A 16,536-nucleotide genomic window follows, 5' to 3' on the forward strand; every position below is an offset into this window, starting at 1 on the left:
GGGGTCCCTGGGTGCGTCCTGCTGCCTTGTGTCCCTTGTGCCCGGTATTCCCCGTTGCCAACGCCGTCCCCCGCTGTCCGTAGTGCCCGGAATCCCGCGGGGTGTGCCTTGTCCCCCCGTGCACCCCGCCTCGCCCCGGGGCCGGTGCCAGTGCGTCGGGACTGCAAGTCCCGTCAAGCCGCGGGCGGGTGGCGCGGCCAATGGGGCTCGGGGGGCGGTGCGGCCGGTCGCTGCCTCCGCCGCCGCCCGGTGCCGCGGCGCAGAGAGCCCCGGAGCGGCCGCGCGGCGCCGGCCCCGCAGCCCGGCTCTGAGCCGCCCGCCCGGCCCGGCCCGCCCCGCCGCGCCCCGCCGCCCTCAATGAGGTTCTTCCGACTCACCTTCAAGTGCTTCGTGGATTGCTTCTGAGGCCCCCTCGGCCACGGAGCCGCCCCCGACCCGCCCCCGCTCCCCGGCCCCCCGCGACATGCCCCCCGTCCCCACCGACACGGCCGCCCCACAGCCGCCCGACGCCCCGCGACGCGACGCCGCCGCCGCCACAGCCGCGGCCGCCGCTGCCCCCGCGGGCTCCGGTAAGCGGGGAGCGCCGGGGAGGGATGAGCTTGGGGAGGGGGAGAGGGGGGCCCACGGCCACGCGCGACCGCGGCGCGCCCCCTCCCGCCGCCGCGGGGTGAGTCACCGCTCTGCATTGTGACGTCACGCGCCGGCCTGACATCTGACGTCACGCCCCTACGCGCGGAGAGGGGCGCGTGGGGGGGGAGGTGCTTCCCCCCCCCCCTCCGCGCCCCCACGGGCGCGCGTGACGGCGGCGTGGGCATCCCCACTCCCCCCGTCTCGGCAGAAGGCCCCGGCGGGGCGGAGGGCGCAGAGCCCCCCACGGCGGGTGAGGAGCGAACAGTGACGGCACCACTGGTGCGACCCCCTGGTCCCCCCAAAGAGGCCGCCCCCCAACGGGAAACATGGACCCGGCAGATGGATTTCATCATGTCCTGCGTGGGCTTCGCCGTGGGGCTGGGCAACGTCTGGCGCTTCCCCTACCTGTGCTACAAGAACGGCGGAGGTGAGCCTCGTGCTCGCCCCACGCCGCGGGGGAGAGCCCCGCGGCGCGGGGGGCACCCTCTTCCCGCCCCAGAGTGTGTGCCTGGGGGTCACCCCACGCTGGGTCAGCTCGCCCTGCGCCTTCGAGGGCATCGTGAACCAGCCCGCGGGGGTCCGGAGTCACTCACGGGGCGAAGGGTCGTGGGAGCCCCCCACTACTTGCCCCTGCTGACCTACATCGCGGCAAGGGGAGGACGCGGAGGCGCCTTTGCCATTCGCTGCGTCCGGGCGGGCGGCGCGGGGAAGGGGGGGAACAAAAGGGGGGGCCGGGGGGACGGCGGCGGCTGAGCCGGCCCCCTGCCCCCGGCCCCAGGCGTCTTCCTCATCCCCTACCTGCTCATCGTCTTCGTGGGTGGCATCCCCATCTTCTTCTTGGAGGTGGCCCTGGGACAGTTTATGAAGCAGGGGGGCATCGCCGCCTGGAACATCGCCCCCCTCTTCAAGGGTAATGCCGCGCCCTGCCTGCACCCTTTCCATGGCCCCTGCACCCTGCCCAGGGCCCCCGGCACCCTGCCTGCACCCTGACTGTGCCTTGGCTGCCCGCAGCCTGCTGGGGCTGGCAGCACCCTGCCCACGCCCTGCCTGCTCCCCTGCACCTTGCCCGTGTCCCACTGCCGCCCTGTGCCGCGGCCAAGGATGGCAGCTGCCTGCACCTGTGCCCCATGGCACCCTGTGCTGCCCTGCCTGCCCCTGTGGCTCCCTGCCTGCATGCTGCTGGATCCCAGGCAGCTGCTGGATCCCCACCTCAGAGGTATCTTGCCGGCTCCCTCCTGGTTCTGTGCCATGCTGCCAGCTGTCCCCACCCTGTCCTGTCCTGCCTGGTGCTGCCAGCTTCCCTGTCCCATTCCCACCAGCTCTTCCCTGACTTGTCCAGGGTTGCCAGCTTTCCCTGTCCTGTTGCAGTCAGTTCTCCTCTGTCCTCCCCCATCGGTACAACACCCCACATCCCACTCCGTGCTGTCTGCCAGATGCCTGCGGGTGCCTGCGGGCTCTGATCTTCCTCGTGCTACAGGTTTAGGCCTGGCCTCTATGGTGATCGTCTTCTTCTGCAACTCCTACTACATCATGATCTTAGTGTGGGGGCTCTTTTATCTGGTGCATTCACTGACGGACACCCTGCCCTGGGCCACCTGTGGCCACTCCTGGAACACAGAGCAGTGCACGGAGCTCTTCAACCCAGACCTGTGCCACAATGTCAGCACTAATGCCACTGCCAGCACTTGGACCTCTAACTTCAACTGCACCGACATGACCAACAAGCGCTCACCCGTCATTGAGTTTTGGGAGTGAGTATGGGAACCAGGAGGATGTTGTGTGGGGCTGGGGGTGTCATGCTGATACTCAGCACAGCCCCACTCTGCAGGAACAAGGTGCTGCGTCTCTCTGGGGGCCTCAGCGAGCCAGGGGAGATGAACTGGCAGATGATCCTCTGCTTGGTTACCACCTGGGTCGTTGTCTACTTCTGCATCTGGAAGGGTGTCAAGTCGACTGGGAAGGTAATACTGGCAGAGGGAACATGCATCAGGGCCACTGGCATGAGCGAATGGGACTGCAACACACGGCACTGCTGGCTCCTGCTCTTCTGTGCCACAGCCCACAGGGGTGGGAGGCCCGTGTCCCACATCTGTCCAGGAGGTGCTACCAGCTGCTGGGGACATTCCCAGGCTCTGGTCCTGCTGGGACACCTGTGGCACGTGACAGAGAGACCTGGCCTGGGGGGTCTCATGGCCACCCACTGCTCTTCAGATCGTCTACTTCACGGCACTCTTCCCGTATGTGGTCCTCATCCTGCTGCTGGTCCACGGAGTAACACTGCCTGGCGCGCTGGGTGGCATCATCTACTACCTGAAACCTGACTGGTCCAAGCTGGTTGAGGCACAGGTGAGGGCAGTGGGGAGAGCAGCAGGAAGTTGGGTGCTACACACCCCCCTGGCACCCCCATCACCACCTGACACCCTCCCTCACACATCCAGGTCTGGATTGATGCTGGCACCCAGGTCTTCTTCTCCTACGCCATTGGGCTGGGCGCCCTGACCGCACTGGGCAGCTACAACCGCTTCCACAACAACTGCTACAGGTAAGGCTGTGCCAGCTGCAGGCAGTCCCCATGGTGTGTCCCAGTGACCCCATGGTGTGTCCCCCAGTGCCCCCCAGCACTTCCTTGGATGCTGTGCCCACAGGGATGCCTACATCCTGGCTGTGATTAACAGCTGCACCAGCTTCTTTGCCGGCTTCGTTGTCTTCTCTGTGCTCGGCTTCATGGCCTCTGAGCAAGGCGTGGACATCTCCAAGGTGGCCGAGTCTGGTGAGTGATGGACGGTGGGTGCCAACTGTGTTTTCTGTGTCACACCTTGAGTGGCATCTCTGACCCCAGTCTCCTGCAGGTCCTGGGCTGGCTTTCATCGCCTACCCCAAAGCTGTGACGCTGATGCCCTTGTCCCCCCTGTGGGCCACTCTCTTTTTCATCATGCTCCTCGTGCTGGGGCTGGACAGCCAGGTGCTGTGGCAACCAGGGAGATGGGGAACAGGGAGCGGATGGGTGGCATGTCCTTACTGAGCCCTGCTTTGTGCCACAGTTTGTCGGTGTCGAGGGTTTCATCACGGGCATCCTGGACCTGTTTCCCCAGCCGGGGGCTGGCTCGCTGCGCCGTGAGCTCACCGCTGCGTTCTGCTGTATCATCTGCTGCCTCATTGACCTCTCCATGGTCACACAGGTGGGGAAGGCAGCAGGGTCACTGCCGGCTAGCCCCACACTGGCCACCTGCGCCCGTTCCTGGGGCATCACCTCCCATGAGGTCCCACTGTGGGATGGGAGCTCACTGGGGCTGTTGCTCTCACGTCAGTGGAGCTGCCCACGTCGTGGGGGTTTCTGTGGCATAGGGGTGCTGTTGGGAGCAGGGTGCCCATGGCATGCAGGGTGCCAGGAGGGGTATCGGTGCTGGCAAGGCTATGGCTGCCAGTGTGGCGGCATGCGGGGCAGCCAGCACAATGCTGGTGACACGGGCACCTTCCTGGCAGGGCGGCATGTACGTATTCCAGCTCTTTGACAACTACTCGGCCAGCGGGATCACGCTGCTGTGGCAGGCTTTCTGGGAGTGCGTGGTCATTGCCTGGGTCTATGGTGAGGCAAGGGGGACACGGGGAGGGGGACGCAGGGGGGACACATGTGCCCCAGCTGACGCACCCCTCCCTGCAGGTGCCGACCGCTTCATGGACGATGTGGCTCGTATGATCGGCTACCGACCCCTGCCCGTCATGAAGTGGTGCTGGGCTGTGGTGACACCGCTGGTCTGCGTGGTGAGCAAGGCCAGCGCGCGTGGGGACACGCGTGTGCCACCGCCCCGGGCTGTGCCACGGGCACTGAGCGCCCCCCGGCGGCCGCTCTGGGCACACGCGGGTCACGACCGTGCGGCGAATGCACAACTCGGGGGCTACGGCGGTGACACGCGTCTGGGGTGGGGACCGCCAGCTCCCTGCCCCGCGGGACCTCACTTCCCTCTCTCCACCCAGGGCATCTTCGTGTTCCACGTGGTGAACTACAAGCCGCTGACATACAATAAGACATATGTGTACCCGTGGTGGGGGGAAGCCATCGGCTGGGTCCTGGCACTCTCCTCCATGCTCTGCATCCCCTGCACTGTTATCTACAAGCTCCTGCGCTGCAAAGGCTCCTTGCGCGAGGTGAGGGCAGTGCGGTGGGATCACTCCTGCCTCTGTCCCCACCCCATTCTCAGCCGTGATTGTCCCACTCTTAGTCCTGTCCCCAGCCCAATCCCGGCCCTATTGAAATTCCACCATCCACGTTGCCATCTCAGTCCCATCCATCACTAGATCTCATCCCTGTTTTTATTGCTGTCTGATTCACATTCAAATGCCACCACTGTCCACATTGCCATCACAGTCCCATCCACAGGAAGGTCCCATCTCTGTTTTCATCTGTCTCATTCCTATACAAATCATGTGCCTGTCCTCGTTGTCTCACTCCCACCCAAATTCCATTCCTGTTCCCATCACTGTCTCATTCCCAATCTTACCTGATTCCCACTGATGCTTACATCACTGTCTCAGTCCTATCCCTATTGCAGCTAAATCCTGTGCACGTTCCCATCACTGTCTCCTTGCGATTTCTGTCTGTCTTTCGATCTCATTTAGTCCTTTTCCCATCCTTGTCTCACCCCGATCCAAGTCTTGTTCCTGTCTTCATTGCTCTCATTCCTATCAGATTTCCATCCCCACTGCTGTCTCATTCCCAGCCTCACCCAAACCCCATCCTTGCTGACATCACTGTCTTAATCCTGTCAGTGTCTCAGTCCCGTCCCTGTCCCCATGCAATCTGTGTCCCTTTCTCAATCCCATTTCAATCTCTTCCCTGTCCCAGTCTCACCTCCACCCGCATCGAAATCCTATCCCTTTCCTATCCCTGTGCATTGCGGGGAATTCACCAACCTGGGTCCAGGCAGTCCCAGTGTCCCTGGGTGCTGACACGATGTCCCCACAGCGCTGGCAGCTCCTGACCACTCCAATCTGGGGCCAACACCACCTGGAGTACCTGACGCCAGAGGCAGAAGCCAAGCTGCTGGCCCCAGAGCCCCCCAAGGAGAAGGCGACGCTCTTCGAGACTGTGATCTGAGCGTGGGGAGGGTCGCGCTGCTCCCGCCTGCCATAGCAATAATGCCAGCACCGCCTCCCACCCACGCTGCCCCGTGCCCCCCGCGCCGCCCTGGCCGCCGGCCTCGCTGCAGGGGGGTGAACACAGCGAGGTGGGGGGTGCTGGGGGCCACGGAGCCAGGGCAGCCGCGGGGCACAGGAGGGGTCCCCGGCGCGGGGGAGCGTGGCGGCCCGGGGGGAAGGCAGGGAGGCCGCCGGCTGGGGGAGTGAGTGGGACAGCCCTTCCCTGGCCCCTGCCCGCGGCCCCCATGGCCCCCCACTCACTAACTGCTTCCCGTAGCGTTTGTCTGGTGTAACCCCAACCGCCCCGACATCTGGCAATAAACTGGGAGACCCTGGCAGTCCTGGCACTGCAGGCAGGGGAAGCGGGGCACTAGCAGCGGACAACTGAGGGGCGAGGTGTGGGGTGGCACGCTGGCCTTTGGGGGATGGAGGTTTGAAGAGAATAGGCTTCAAGAATCCAGGGACACTTGGGTTCCTCTCTTGGGTGACTTGAGGGGAACAGGCTGTTGAAGCAATGGGGTCTCCATCCTTCTCCATCACAGGATGTGAGTGCCCACAGGCTGTACCAAACCCCTGTGAATCTAGGGGACCCTGTGCAGCCAGGGCTGACCTTGCTTATCAGCCCCAAGAAGCAAATTATAGCTCAGAGGCTTTTGAGGTCCTGACTGTCCCCAAGGGGTGGGTCAGGATCCAGCTGTACCCCACTGGGAGCTTTTCATATCAGCTTTGTGGCTCTCCACTCCGTGCACTGTGCCTTGGGAACGGTCCTGGGCTGCTGAGGGCTGTGTGGACAAGTGGATGGGCATGTAGCCAGAAGAAGTCAAAGGCTTAGTGTGCCCCAGAACCCGTGAGCTGCCTGAGCCCTGTCTCAGTGGGATGCCAGCTAGGGAGTGCACGTGCCCTGTGCCCCACACCAGTAGCTCTAGGAATGCCAGCTCCAGTTTGTGCCATGGGAACCTGCATGGAGCCTGGAGGAAACCACCAGCATGCTGTGCTTGGAGTGGCTGCCTTCCAATGCATTGATTTGATGTCAGTGTCCTGCTGTGCCCAGCATCCCATCCCAGCAGTGCCTTGGCACCCTGTGAAGTGACAAAGGGGGAAGAAGTGTCCCCGTCTGCCCCAGCCATCCTCAGAGACAGAGCTGGAGCAGTTCCACCATGCCAGGTGTTCATATCCAACTGCTGGGATCATCAGGAGGCTTTTGTTTTGGGGTGCCCCACCACGATAACCTTTCACCCTAGTGGGGTGAGCCAGCAGTTCCTGCCCCACCGGCAATGCACGCTGTAATTAGCAGGGGCAGGGCGGAAGCATCACTGATAATTGGCAGTGACTCTTCAGCACAGTCTCACCTGCCTGGGGCACGGCAGGACTTTCCGGCAGGGCTGGTCTGTGGGACCGGCTGGCATCTCGGTGTGTCGACTGCCGTGTGGGGCCTGCCTGGCTCCCCAGCACTAAAGTGGGGACACGGTTGGGTGCAGAGTGTGGGGGCGAGCACTGTCATCGCCTTCGCTTCGTGACGCAGCACTCCCTGGTCCCACCAGCCCTTCCTAAAAGGCACAGCTGCGGGGTGTTGCCAGCACAGACGGTGAGAGCACGGGGACCAGGCGGAGGTGGGAAAAGGCAGAGGGCAAGGGCTAAAGGGGTGCCGAGGTTTGCCTTTGCTGGCTGGGCTTTTCTCACGGGTCTCCTGTAGCACCTACGTGACCCCACAGGAGGGGACGTGCCCCACGTTGTGCCCTCACAGGGGCAGGCACCCACAGCACCATGAACCGCATCACGGTGTACGAGCGTGCCAACTTTGAGGGGCTGAGCCGTGAGTTCACATGCGACGTACCTGACCTGCATGAGCTGGATTTTGGGAACTGCATCGCCTCTCTGAAGGTGGAGGGGCAGCCATGGATTGCCTACACGGACCCCAAATATGAGGGGGAGTCGTACGTCTTCGAGGAGGGCGAGTACGCCTCTGTGGATCGGCCCAACAGCTTCTCGGCACTGCGCCTCGTGCACCATGACCTGGGGGACCCCCAGATCACCCTCTACGAGCACCCTAACTTCCAAGGCGCCTGCAAGGTGGTGACAGAGGAGACCAACTTGGCATATGGGTACTTCAACGACCGGGTGGCCTCCCACATGGTGCAGCGAGGCGTCTGGCTGCTCTACCAGCATCCCGGCCGGGGCGGCTGGCACTGCCTGGCATGGCCCGGCGAGCATCTCGCTGACTACAAACTGGAGCTGAACTTTCAGTCTCGGCTGTCCCACCTGCGCCCGCTACGGCCCGGGCGGCCCCTGGTCTCAGCACGTCTCCTTTGGGAACAGAAGCGGGTGGAGGAGGAGCGGGAGGTACTGGTGGATGAGATTGAGGGGGTGAACGAGACAGAGTCGGAGCAGGCGCTGGCAGCCAGCAGCAGTCGGGAGTACGGCACCACACTCTGGCAGAGTTTCCACTTCAGCAATGCCACCAGCCTCAAAGCCGGGCTCTCCTTCACACTGACCGTGGAAGCCTCCAACATCTTTACGGTGCAGAAAGGGCGCAGCGAAACCAGCATTCGCCGGCAGCGCGTGGAGGTGCAGCTGCCGGCGAAGATCCCCCCACGCACAGCGCTCAGCATCCAAGTCCTTCGGAAGGAGGTGACGCTCTCCGTCCCGGTCCTGCTCACCATCACCCAGAACGAGAATGTCCGCACGGAGATGGGCGAGTACCGCAGCGTCTCAGGTACCAACATCAGTGCCCGCTATAGCTTAAAGCCATTGCCAGCTACGGGCAGGGAGCAGGCAGCCACCAAGGGGACAGACACAGTGCCTGGCACCAGGATGGAACTATAGCTCCGTGCCGGTGCTAAGCAATGGCTGTCCCCTTCGCGGTGTGAGACTCACAGTGACACCAGCGTTGACTCCAGCACCCACCCATGGAGGAGCCAGGACCTGCCTTGTCTGGTTGTGTCCGGTGGCTCTGGCTGGCAGGACCTGCCAGTGCCTCTTCCCACCCAGTATTTCCAATAAACCCCCTTCTCCAACCACTTGAATCTGCTGCTACTCGGGCTGAGGTGGGAGTAGGATGGATGTGACACTGGGCTAGGGGGGCACTGAGCTAAGAGAAGATGTCAGGCTGGGGAGGGGTGGATATCGGGCTGGGGCGGCGACTCCCGGGCTGAGGCAGAAAATGTGAGGTTGTGGAGGACACCGGGCTGGAGGGGGACATCAGGCTGGAGGGGCACCGGGCCGGAAGAGCTAGAGAATATCAGGCTGGGGAAGCTGGCGGAGCAAAGGGGAGAGATGGGAGCTGGGGGTACCAGACTGAACAAGACATCAGACCTGGCGGGGGGCAGGAGGACACTGGTCTCAGGCAGCCAAAGTTCCACGGGTCTGGGGAAACCTGGGGACACTGGGATGAGGGATGTACTAGGGCAGCGAGGGGGGCTGGGGAGGAGGGAAGAGGACGGACAGTTTGCTGGCGGGGCCAAGGGACCACGCACGACCCGGGGGAGCCGGGGACACCGAGCCGGCCTGGCTCCGCATAAAACGTGCCGAGGCCGCCCCCGCGACCCGCTCTCCACCCCAAGACCTTGGGCACGTGGGTCCCCGCGGGCCCTTCGCAGGGCCCGTGCCCGGGGCTGTCGGGGCAAGCGGAGATACAGAGGGCACACCGGAGGTGCGGGCGCCGGCCGCGGAGCACAAAGCGCCGGGAGACGGGAACACCGGGGGCGGGATCTGACACGTGCTCCGCCCCCGGACCCACCTCCAGCCCCGCCCCCCACGTGGCCGCCGCCGCCGCCGGTCTCTTTAAATGATGCAACCGCCCGCGCGCTGAGCCCGCCTCCCGCGCGCCCATTGGCCCGACCGGCGCCAGTGCCCCCCTCCCATTGGCCGGGACGGAGCGCTCTCACTGCCGGTTGGCTGGGCACGGAGCCGTCCCCGGGCGGCGGCGGCAGCATGGCGGCGGCGGCGGCGGCGACGATGGCGGCGGAGGAGGCGGAGGAGGCGCTGGGGCTGTTCACCGGGATCGGCCTCAGCGAGGCCAAGGCGCGCGAGACGCTACGCAACGGGACACTCAGCGCGCTGCTGCGCCGGGCTGTGCTGCAGGTGCGTCCGCCGCGGGCCCGCACCTTGGTCCCCGGTTCTCGATCCCCAGTAGTCCGTCACTCCGATGGCAACTCGGGACCCGGCCACCCTGGGAACTCGCTACCCCGGTACCGGTGTCACCGCCGGGACCCGGTACCCGGATCCCCGGTGTCACCCGGGTACATTGGCACAGTGGTCCCACTGTCACCCCCTCGACCCCAGCCTTCCCGGGACCCCCCGGTTTCGCCTCCTCCCGATCCCGCCGAGCGGCCTCGGCCCTTGGCACTCCCCTGTCCCGCTCCGGTGCCCGGTGCCGCCGGTTCGCCGGGGCTCGGGTCCAGGTCCTGCCCTGACGCTCCCCCGGGCGGCGACAGGCTCGGAGCGCGCTGGGCCCGGCGCTGGACAAGGCCACCGGGACACTGCTGTACAACACGGCCGCCCGCCTCAAGGACCCGAAGCACCTCGGCTTCCTCGTCGGCTACATCGCTCGCAGGGAGATCCTCACCGACCTGCAGCTCAGCGGTACCGTGCGGCCCCAGCCCCGCTTGGCCCCGGCTCCGGTCCCGGGGCCCCGCTCTTCATCTCTGCTCTGTCCCAAGCTGCCCTGGAGTACGTGAGGAGCCACCCTTTGGAGCCCCTAGACGTGGCAGACTTTGAACGGGCTTGTGGTGTGGGGGTCTGCATCACCCCTGAGCAGATCGAGGAAGCGGTGAGTGGGGCTGCCACCCTGTGGAGACAGCACAGGGGACGTTGGACTGGCTCCTGCTGTGCTCCTGCCTGCCTTGCTCACCCTGGTGTCCCTGTGCTGCTCACAGGTGGAGGCTGTGATCAGCAAGCACCGAGCAGAGCTTCTGGCAGAGCGCTACCACTTCAACATGGGGCTGCTGATGGGTGAGTAGTGACACAAGGGCAGCCCCTGCCTGGTGCTGGTGGCTGTCACATCCCTGTGCCTGACTGCCAGTGCCACTCTCTGCTCCCCTAAATACTGAGAGCCAGCTCTTTGCCATGGGGAGAAGCCATCCTGCCAGATCCCCGGCACAAGCAGGGCCATAGCATTCAGCAACAGGGACAGCCCTGAGGCAAAGGGTGTGGCATTCTGCATCGGTAGCCAGGCTGAAGCTTCCCCGGGCTTGGGCCCTGCCCCTTGCCCACGGGGTGCCCTGTCTGCAGGGGAGGCACGGAACCAGCTGCGGTGGGCAGACGGAAAGACCATCAAGAACGAGGTGGACCTGCAGGTAGGTGCGAGGTTACTGCATCAGGTGCTGCTGTGGTCCCCTGGGTGTGCTGTGTGCTGTGACTGGTGTGGGACCTGTCAGCCAGTCCCCTATAGGGCCCACTGCTGGGGAAAGCCTGCCCCACCGAGGTGCAGGCAGGGTGAGTGGAGTGGTGGCTGGACAGGACGCTTCCAGGCCTTAGGACACAGGGAGCCTTTTTGACTCCTGACTCTGTCACTCTTCTCCAGGTGCTACATTTGCTTGGACCAAAGACAGAAGCTGACCTGGAAAAGAAGCCAAAGGTAAGGAGAAGGGGAGGCTGGAGACTTGGATGGTATTTTCTTGCAAAGTGTCCAGGCAAGGTCCCAAGTACCTGCTCTGGGCTGAGCTGCCACCATGGGTAGAGGTCTGAGGGAGCACTGGGGAGAGTAGGCTGGGCCAGGAGGGGAAGGTATATGCCGCAGCTGGGCACTCAGGATGCTGTGCTGGTCTCTGCAGGTGGCAAAGGCCCGTGCGGCCCCAGCAGAGAAACAGAAGGTGGCTGTCATGGAGAACGGTAAGAGACCATCCTTTTCCCCAGCCCTTTGGTTCCTGCTGGGCCTGCTTCTGAGCTGGGCCCTGGGAGCTGTGATCAGGGAGCTCAGCCCCATCTTCCTGCAGGTGACATGGGCACAGAGACACAGTCGCTGCTGGAGCAGTTGCGGGGAGAAGCCCTGAAGTTCCATAAGCCAGGTGAGTGTGAGGAGCTGCTGCCATATGTGAGGCCACTCCACTGTCTCTGTGCCTGGTCCCAGCTCTCCATGCTCCAGAGGACTGGACAGGTCCTGTGTCCTTTCTCCCTGGCTGCTGGGCTTGGCAGTGCTGCAGCCCTGAGCATCCTCTGCCTGCAGGAGAGAACTACAAGACCGTGGGCTACGTGATGACGCCCAACACAATGGCCCTGCTGAAACAGCACCTGGCAATCACGGGTGGGCAGGTGAGGCCGTGTCCCACAGCCCAGTGGTTTCGTGTGAAAGTGACACAGTTCAGGTGGGTGGGGAACAAGCAGCTCACAGAGGGCAAGGCCAGAGGCAGCACCCACACAGCACGGGGTGCTCTGCGAGATTGCCAGGGGCTCATGTCAATGTCACTGCTGTCAGGGAATGTAAAAGTCTCCTGCTGAAGGACAGAGATGTCCCCTTTGCCTCTTCAGGTACGGACACGCTTCCCTCCTGAGCCTAATGGGATCTTGCACATTGGCCATGCCAAGGCCATTAACTTCAACTTTGGCTATGCCAAGGTAAAAAGCACCAAGCCACCTCTGCTTTTCCCTGCTGCTTTGCTGCTGGCCTGGCCCTGTGGTCCCTCAGGGAGCAACTGCTCACTATCTCTTCATCCCCAGGCCAATGGTGGTGTGTGCTTCTTGCGCTATGATGACACCAACCCCGAGAAGGAGGAGGAGAAGTACTTTACAGCCATCCGGGAGATGGTGGAGTGGTTGGGTATGGCTTGGGATGAGGAGGGGAGGATCAAGCCAGGTGCCAGGGACACCTCTGCATTCAGGTTTTGCTGCTGGGCCTTTGGGCCCTCCAACCTGTTCCATTTCACCCATCCCCACAGGCTACCAGCCTTATGCAGTGACACATGCATCAGATTACTTTGACCAGCTCTACACCTGGGCCCTGGAGCTCATCTGCAGGTGAGCATGTGGGGCAGGAGAAATGTGCCTGGGTGGTATTGATGTCCTACACTGTGGCCAGAGCTCCCCCTTGCCCAGGGGATGGGTCACTCATGTCTGGTGATCACATTTCCCTTCTGCAGGGGTCAGGCATATGTCTGCCATCAGAAGGTTGAGGAGATCAAGGGCCACAACCCACCCCCCTCACCGTGGCGGGACCGGCCTGTGGAGGAGTCGCTCCTGCTCTTTGAGGTACTCCTGGCTGGGGCAAGTGCTGCATGCCTATGGGCACTGGATCTGTGGCTCAGCTGACAGCTTTCTTCCTCTCCACAGGACATGAGAAAGGGCAAGTTTGGGGAGGGGGAAGCCACACTGAGGATGAAGCTGGTGATGGAGGATGGGAAAATGGATCCTGTTGCCTACCGTGTCAAGTTCACTCCACACCACCGCACTGGGGACAAGTGGTAGGGAGGGCCTGCTGTGTCCTGGCACATCCCCTGGGGATGGGGCTGGATTTTCTGGGAGTGAGGAGGTGTCAGGAGTGGAGCAGCACGGTGCTCTGCCCTGAGCTGACTGTGTCTGTTCCTTGCAGGTGCATCTATCCCACGTATGACTACACACACTGTCTCTGCGACTCCATCGAGCACATCACACACTCCCTCTGCACCAAGGAGTTCCAGGCCAGGTGAGCACCATTCATATCATGGCCCAGGTCTGAGCAAGACCTGGGAGCAGCATCTGGTGGCTGCCACAGTGCTGGGGGACAGCATGTCCATGGGCTGAGCTGGGCTGTGCCTGTACCTCCCTTGCAGGCGCTCCTCCTACTTCTGGCTGTGCAATGCTCTGGATGTTTACTGCCCTGTGCAGTGGGAATATGGACGGCTGAACCTGCTCTACACTGTCGTCTCCAAGAGAAAGATCATCCGCCTGGTGGAGACAGGTGCTGTGAGGTAGGTGCAGGACCAGCTACCATGATGGGACTCATCCAGAGCATGCCTGGTTGTCACACCAGTCTTTTCTCAGGGACTGGGATGACCCGCGTCTCTTCACACTGACAGCCCTGCGCCGGCGAGGCTTCCCTCCCGAGGCCATCAACAACTTTTGTGCACGGGTAGGCTTCAGATAGCATGGGACAGGGACAGGCTGCATCCCCTGGCCTGCATGGTCACAGCACCCTGTTCCCCAGGTTGGTGTGACAGTTGCCCAGGCGACAATGGAGCCGCACCTGCTGGAGGCTTGTGCACGTGAGGTGCTGAATGAGCAGGCCCCCCGTGCCATGGCTGTCTTGGAGCCCCTCAAGGTCACCATCACCAACTTCCCTGCTCCGAAGGTGAGACTGCCATGGGCTGTTGTGGGAGTGGGATTCCTTGAGATCAGCATTCACACCTTCTTTTGCCCCAGGCACTGGAGGTTCTTGTGCCCAACTTTCCAGCTGATGAGAGCCGTGGTTTTCACAAAGTGCCCTTCCACCAGACCCTCTACATTGAGGAGACAGACTTCAGGGAGGTAAGCCAGGCCAACTCTTGGAGCTATAGCTTGTGCAGCAGAAGCCTAGCAGCACTGAAAGTGGTGTTGGTGCTGCAAACAGAGGTCACAGGTGGGTGTTGAGCACTTGACTGTGACTCCCAAATGGGCCAGCAGCTCTGATGGGCACTGGGCAGATTCTGCCAATGTTGCTCAACCTGGCCTGTCTGTGGGAACGTCCCACAGCAACATGGAAGTTCAAACAGCCCTGAGATCACTGATCCCTGGGATGGCAGGAGTAGGGGCAGAGAGGCGTGCTGGAGGGGGAACCTGCTGCCCATGCTGGGACCCCTCATGCAGCTGTGAACTCTCTTACAGGAGGCAGACAAGGGCTACAAGCGCCTGGCCCCCGGTCAGCCGGTGGGGCTGCGCCACACTGGTTATGTCATCACCGTCCAGAATGTCATCAAGGTGCGTGGCTGTGGGTACTAGTGACATGAGGTCGGGCTGTGGAATGTTAGGACATGACCATGCCCCAGTAGGGAAGAGCAGCAATGGTCATCTAAGGCTGGATGCTCTGGTCACAGTGAGGGCTCAGGTGCCTGTGTGGCTGCTCTCTGCCTGCCCTGTGCCTCACAGTGGAGAACAAGGTGTCCCTGAGCTGTGGGGCTGGGGGTTCAGCCCCAGGCCTGCCATATGGGATAAGACTGCTGCCTGACAGCTTAGCTCATCTCCTCTCCCTCAGGATGTCAGTGGGCGTGTCATTGAGCTGGAGGTGACCTGCACCAAGTCGGATGTGGCAGAAAAGCCCAAAGCTTTCATTCACTGGGTGTCGGTGCCACTGGCCTGTGAAGTGCGGCTCTATGAGCGACTGTGAGTATCTGGCTGCCAACTGAGGCCAGCACAAGCTCAGCAGTGCTGGAGCAGCAACACAGCTGTACAGCAGCAGGCCCTGCTGGAGTTTGTCCAGATCTTTGGTGGGGAAGGTGATGCTCTGGGGTCCCATGAGTGGCACCATGTCCCCTCATTTGGCAGCTTTGGGATAAGACTCTTATCTCATGACAGGTTTTTGCACAAAAATCCTGAGGATCCATCGGAGGTACCTGGTGGCTTTCTGAGTGACCTCAACCCTGTGAGTAGTGGCAGCTGAGGTTATGGGTCTGGGGGGAAAGTGGGGACCTCCTGCACCCAGTCCTGAGGCACCCACTTCCATGTACACCCTACGTCTCTTGGGGCAAGGCCTTATTGTGTCTCAGGGGGAAGAGGAGCTGGGGGAAACTGGGCTGTGGAGAGGACAGAAGGGTAGGGGTGCTAGCTGAGCTGTTCCCCCTGCCAGGACTCCCTGCGTGTGGTGCACAATGCCCTGGTCGACAGCTCTGTCCACTCTGCTCGACCCTTTGACAAGTTCCAGTTTGAGCGCCTGGGCTACTTCTCCGTGGATCCCGACAGTGAGGAGGGGAAGGTGAGCCCTGTGCGATGGGGGCAGTGAGGCAGCCTGCACACACTGCTGTGAGCACCCCCTGCCTGCAATGGGGCTCTGAGCAGACCCTCTGTTTCTCCCCAGATGGTCTTCAACCGCACAGTGACACTCAAGGAGGATCCTGGCAAGGCCTGAGGGACCCGCTGCTTCTACACCACCGTGGTGTTGCTTCCTTGGGGGTCCTTGCACACCCCCAGTGCCACCGTGCCTTGGTGCAGTCCCCTGGGGTGCCCCCCAGCATCGCCTCAATAAACAGAGATCCCAGCCCTGTCCCTGCCTCCTGTTGTGCTGTCTTGGGGTGCTGGGGTGGGGATGGTCTCCTGTCTGCCCCCCCGATGATCCTTGGGTTGGCAGGGTGTGTGTGTGGGGTATCTCCCTTGTTCTGGGGCACAGAGTCTGCTCCTATCTGCTGTATAGCACTGATGAGACCCCACAGGAGCTGCACCTCCCCCAACCCGCACCATAAGGTTGGACTGGGGTCGAGGGTGTTGGGGTGGAATGGAGAAGTGTCTCGGGGGGGTGCAGGATGGGGTGCAGGCAGGGCACAGGGGGTGCAGGCAGGGTGTGCACACTGTGTACAAACACCGCCGGAGCGCCCTCCCCCCTTAAGGTGGACTCGAGCGGGGTGGTCCCTGCTCGGCCCCGGGCTGGGGGTCAGAGAGGTGTCCCCGCGGAACTGGCATGAACCCCATCCCCTGAGCCCCGTGCCCCTGTCCCTGGGCCTGAAGCAAGTGGAGGGAGACCCTGCCCAGCCCCACGAGCCACCTTAAGCGGGGCCGGGGCTGGGGAGGCCGCGCCGAGCACATGGGCACGTTAAAGCAGACTCGGCACGGTCCCATGGCGCGGGGCATCCTCCGTCTCCATGGGGACACTCCGCTCCGCGGTGCCGCCCGGGG

General features: G+C 62.9%; 3 protein-coding genes across 5 annotated transcripts; all 3 read left to right on the top strand.

Annotated features, from left to right (window-relative positions):
* Positions 1-419: 419 nt before the first annotated feature.
* SLC6A8 (solute carrier family 6 member 8) lies at positions 420-6,104 on the top strand. 3 transcript variants are annotated; one of them, XM_058844862.1, is made up of 14 exons: positions 420-569; positions 839-1,057; positions 1,409-1,540; positions 2,108-2,381; positions 2,459-2,591; positions 2,842-2,976; positions 3,069-3,172; positions 3,276-3,400; positions 3,480-3,592; positions 3,672-3,809; positions 4,114-4,216; positions 4,292-4,392; positions 4,606-4,776; positions 5,594-6,104. In XM_058844862.1, the coding sequence occupies exons 1-14, from the start codon at positions 464-466 to the stop codon at positions 5,723-5,725; spliced, it is 1,986 nt and encodes a 661-aa protein (XP_058700845.1). In that variant the 5' UTR covers positions 420-463; the 3' UTR covers positions 5,726-6,104. The 3 variants fall into 3 exon arrangements, with proteins under 3 accessions (XP_058700845.1, XP_058700848.1, XP_058700846.1); XM_058844865.1 differs by having other exon boundaries at positions 426-569; positions 935-1,057; XM_058844863.1 differs by having other exon boundaries at positions 548-569; positions 842-1,057.
* A 150-nt stretch (positions 6,105-6,254) lies between these two features.
* LOC131582067 (epidermal differentiation-specific protein-like) lies at positions 6,255-8,783 on the top strand. The gene has a single exon (XM_058844866.1). The coding sequence runs from the start codon at positions 7,531-7,533 to the stop codon at positions 8,587-8,589; it is 1,059 nt and encodes a 352-aa protein (XP_058700849.1). The 5' UTR covers positions 6,255-7,530; the 3' UTR covers positions 8,590-8,783.
* An 880-nt stretch (positions 8,784-9,663) lies between these two features.
* On the top strand, positions 9,664-15,910 carry QARS1 (glutaminyl-tRNA synthetase 1). The gene is made up of 24 exons (XM_058845255.1): positions 9,664-9,846; positions 10,200-10,347; positions 10,425-10,534; positions 10,641-10,716; positions 10,996-11,060; positions 11,288-11,341; positions 11,538-11,595; positions 11,700-11,771; positions 11,930-12,015; positions 12,232-12,318; positions 12,421-12,520; positions 12,639-12,717; positions 12,840-12,948; positions 13,030-13,160; positions 13,289-13,381; positions 13,509-13,646; positions 13,720-13,807; positions 13,883-14,026; positions 14,098-14,202; positions 14,539-14,631; positions 14,906-15,033; positions 15,226-15,292; positions 15,497-15,622; positions 15,725-15,910. Exons 1-24 carry the CDS (start codon positions 9,697-9,699, stop codon positions 15,773-15,775), a joined length of 2,358 nt encoding a protein of 785 aa, XP_058701238.1. The 5' UTR covers positions 9,664-9,696; the 3' UTR covers positions 15,776-15,910.
* Positions 15,911-16,536: the final 626 nt, after the last annotated feature.

The sequence above is a fragment of the Poecile atricapillus genome, chromosome 9 (assembly GCF_030490865.1).
Source record: "Poecile atricapillus isolate bPoeAtr1 chromosome 9, bPoeAtr1.hap1, whole genome shotgun sequence".
In the NCBI taxonomy this organism is placed as follows: domain Eukaryota; kingdom Metazoa; phylum Chordata; class Aves; order Passeriformes; family Paridae; genus Poecile; species Poecile atricapillus.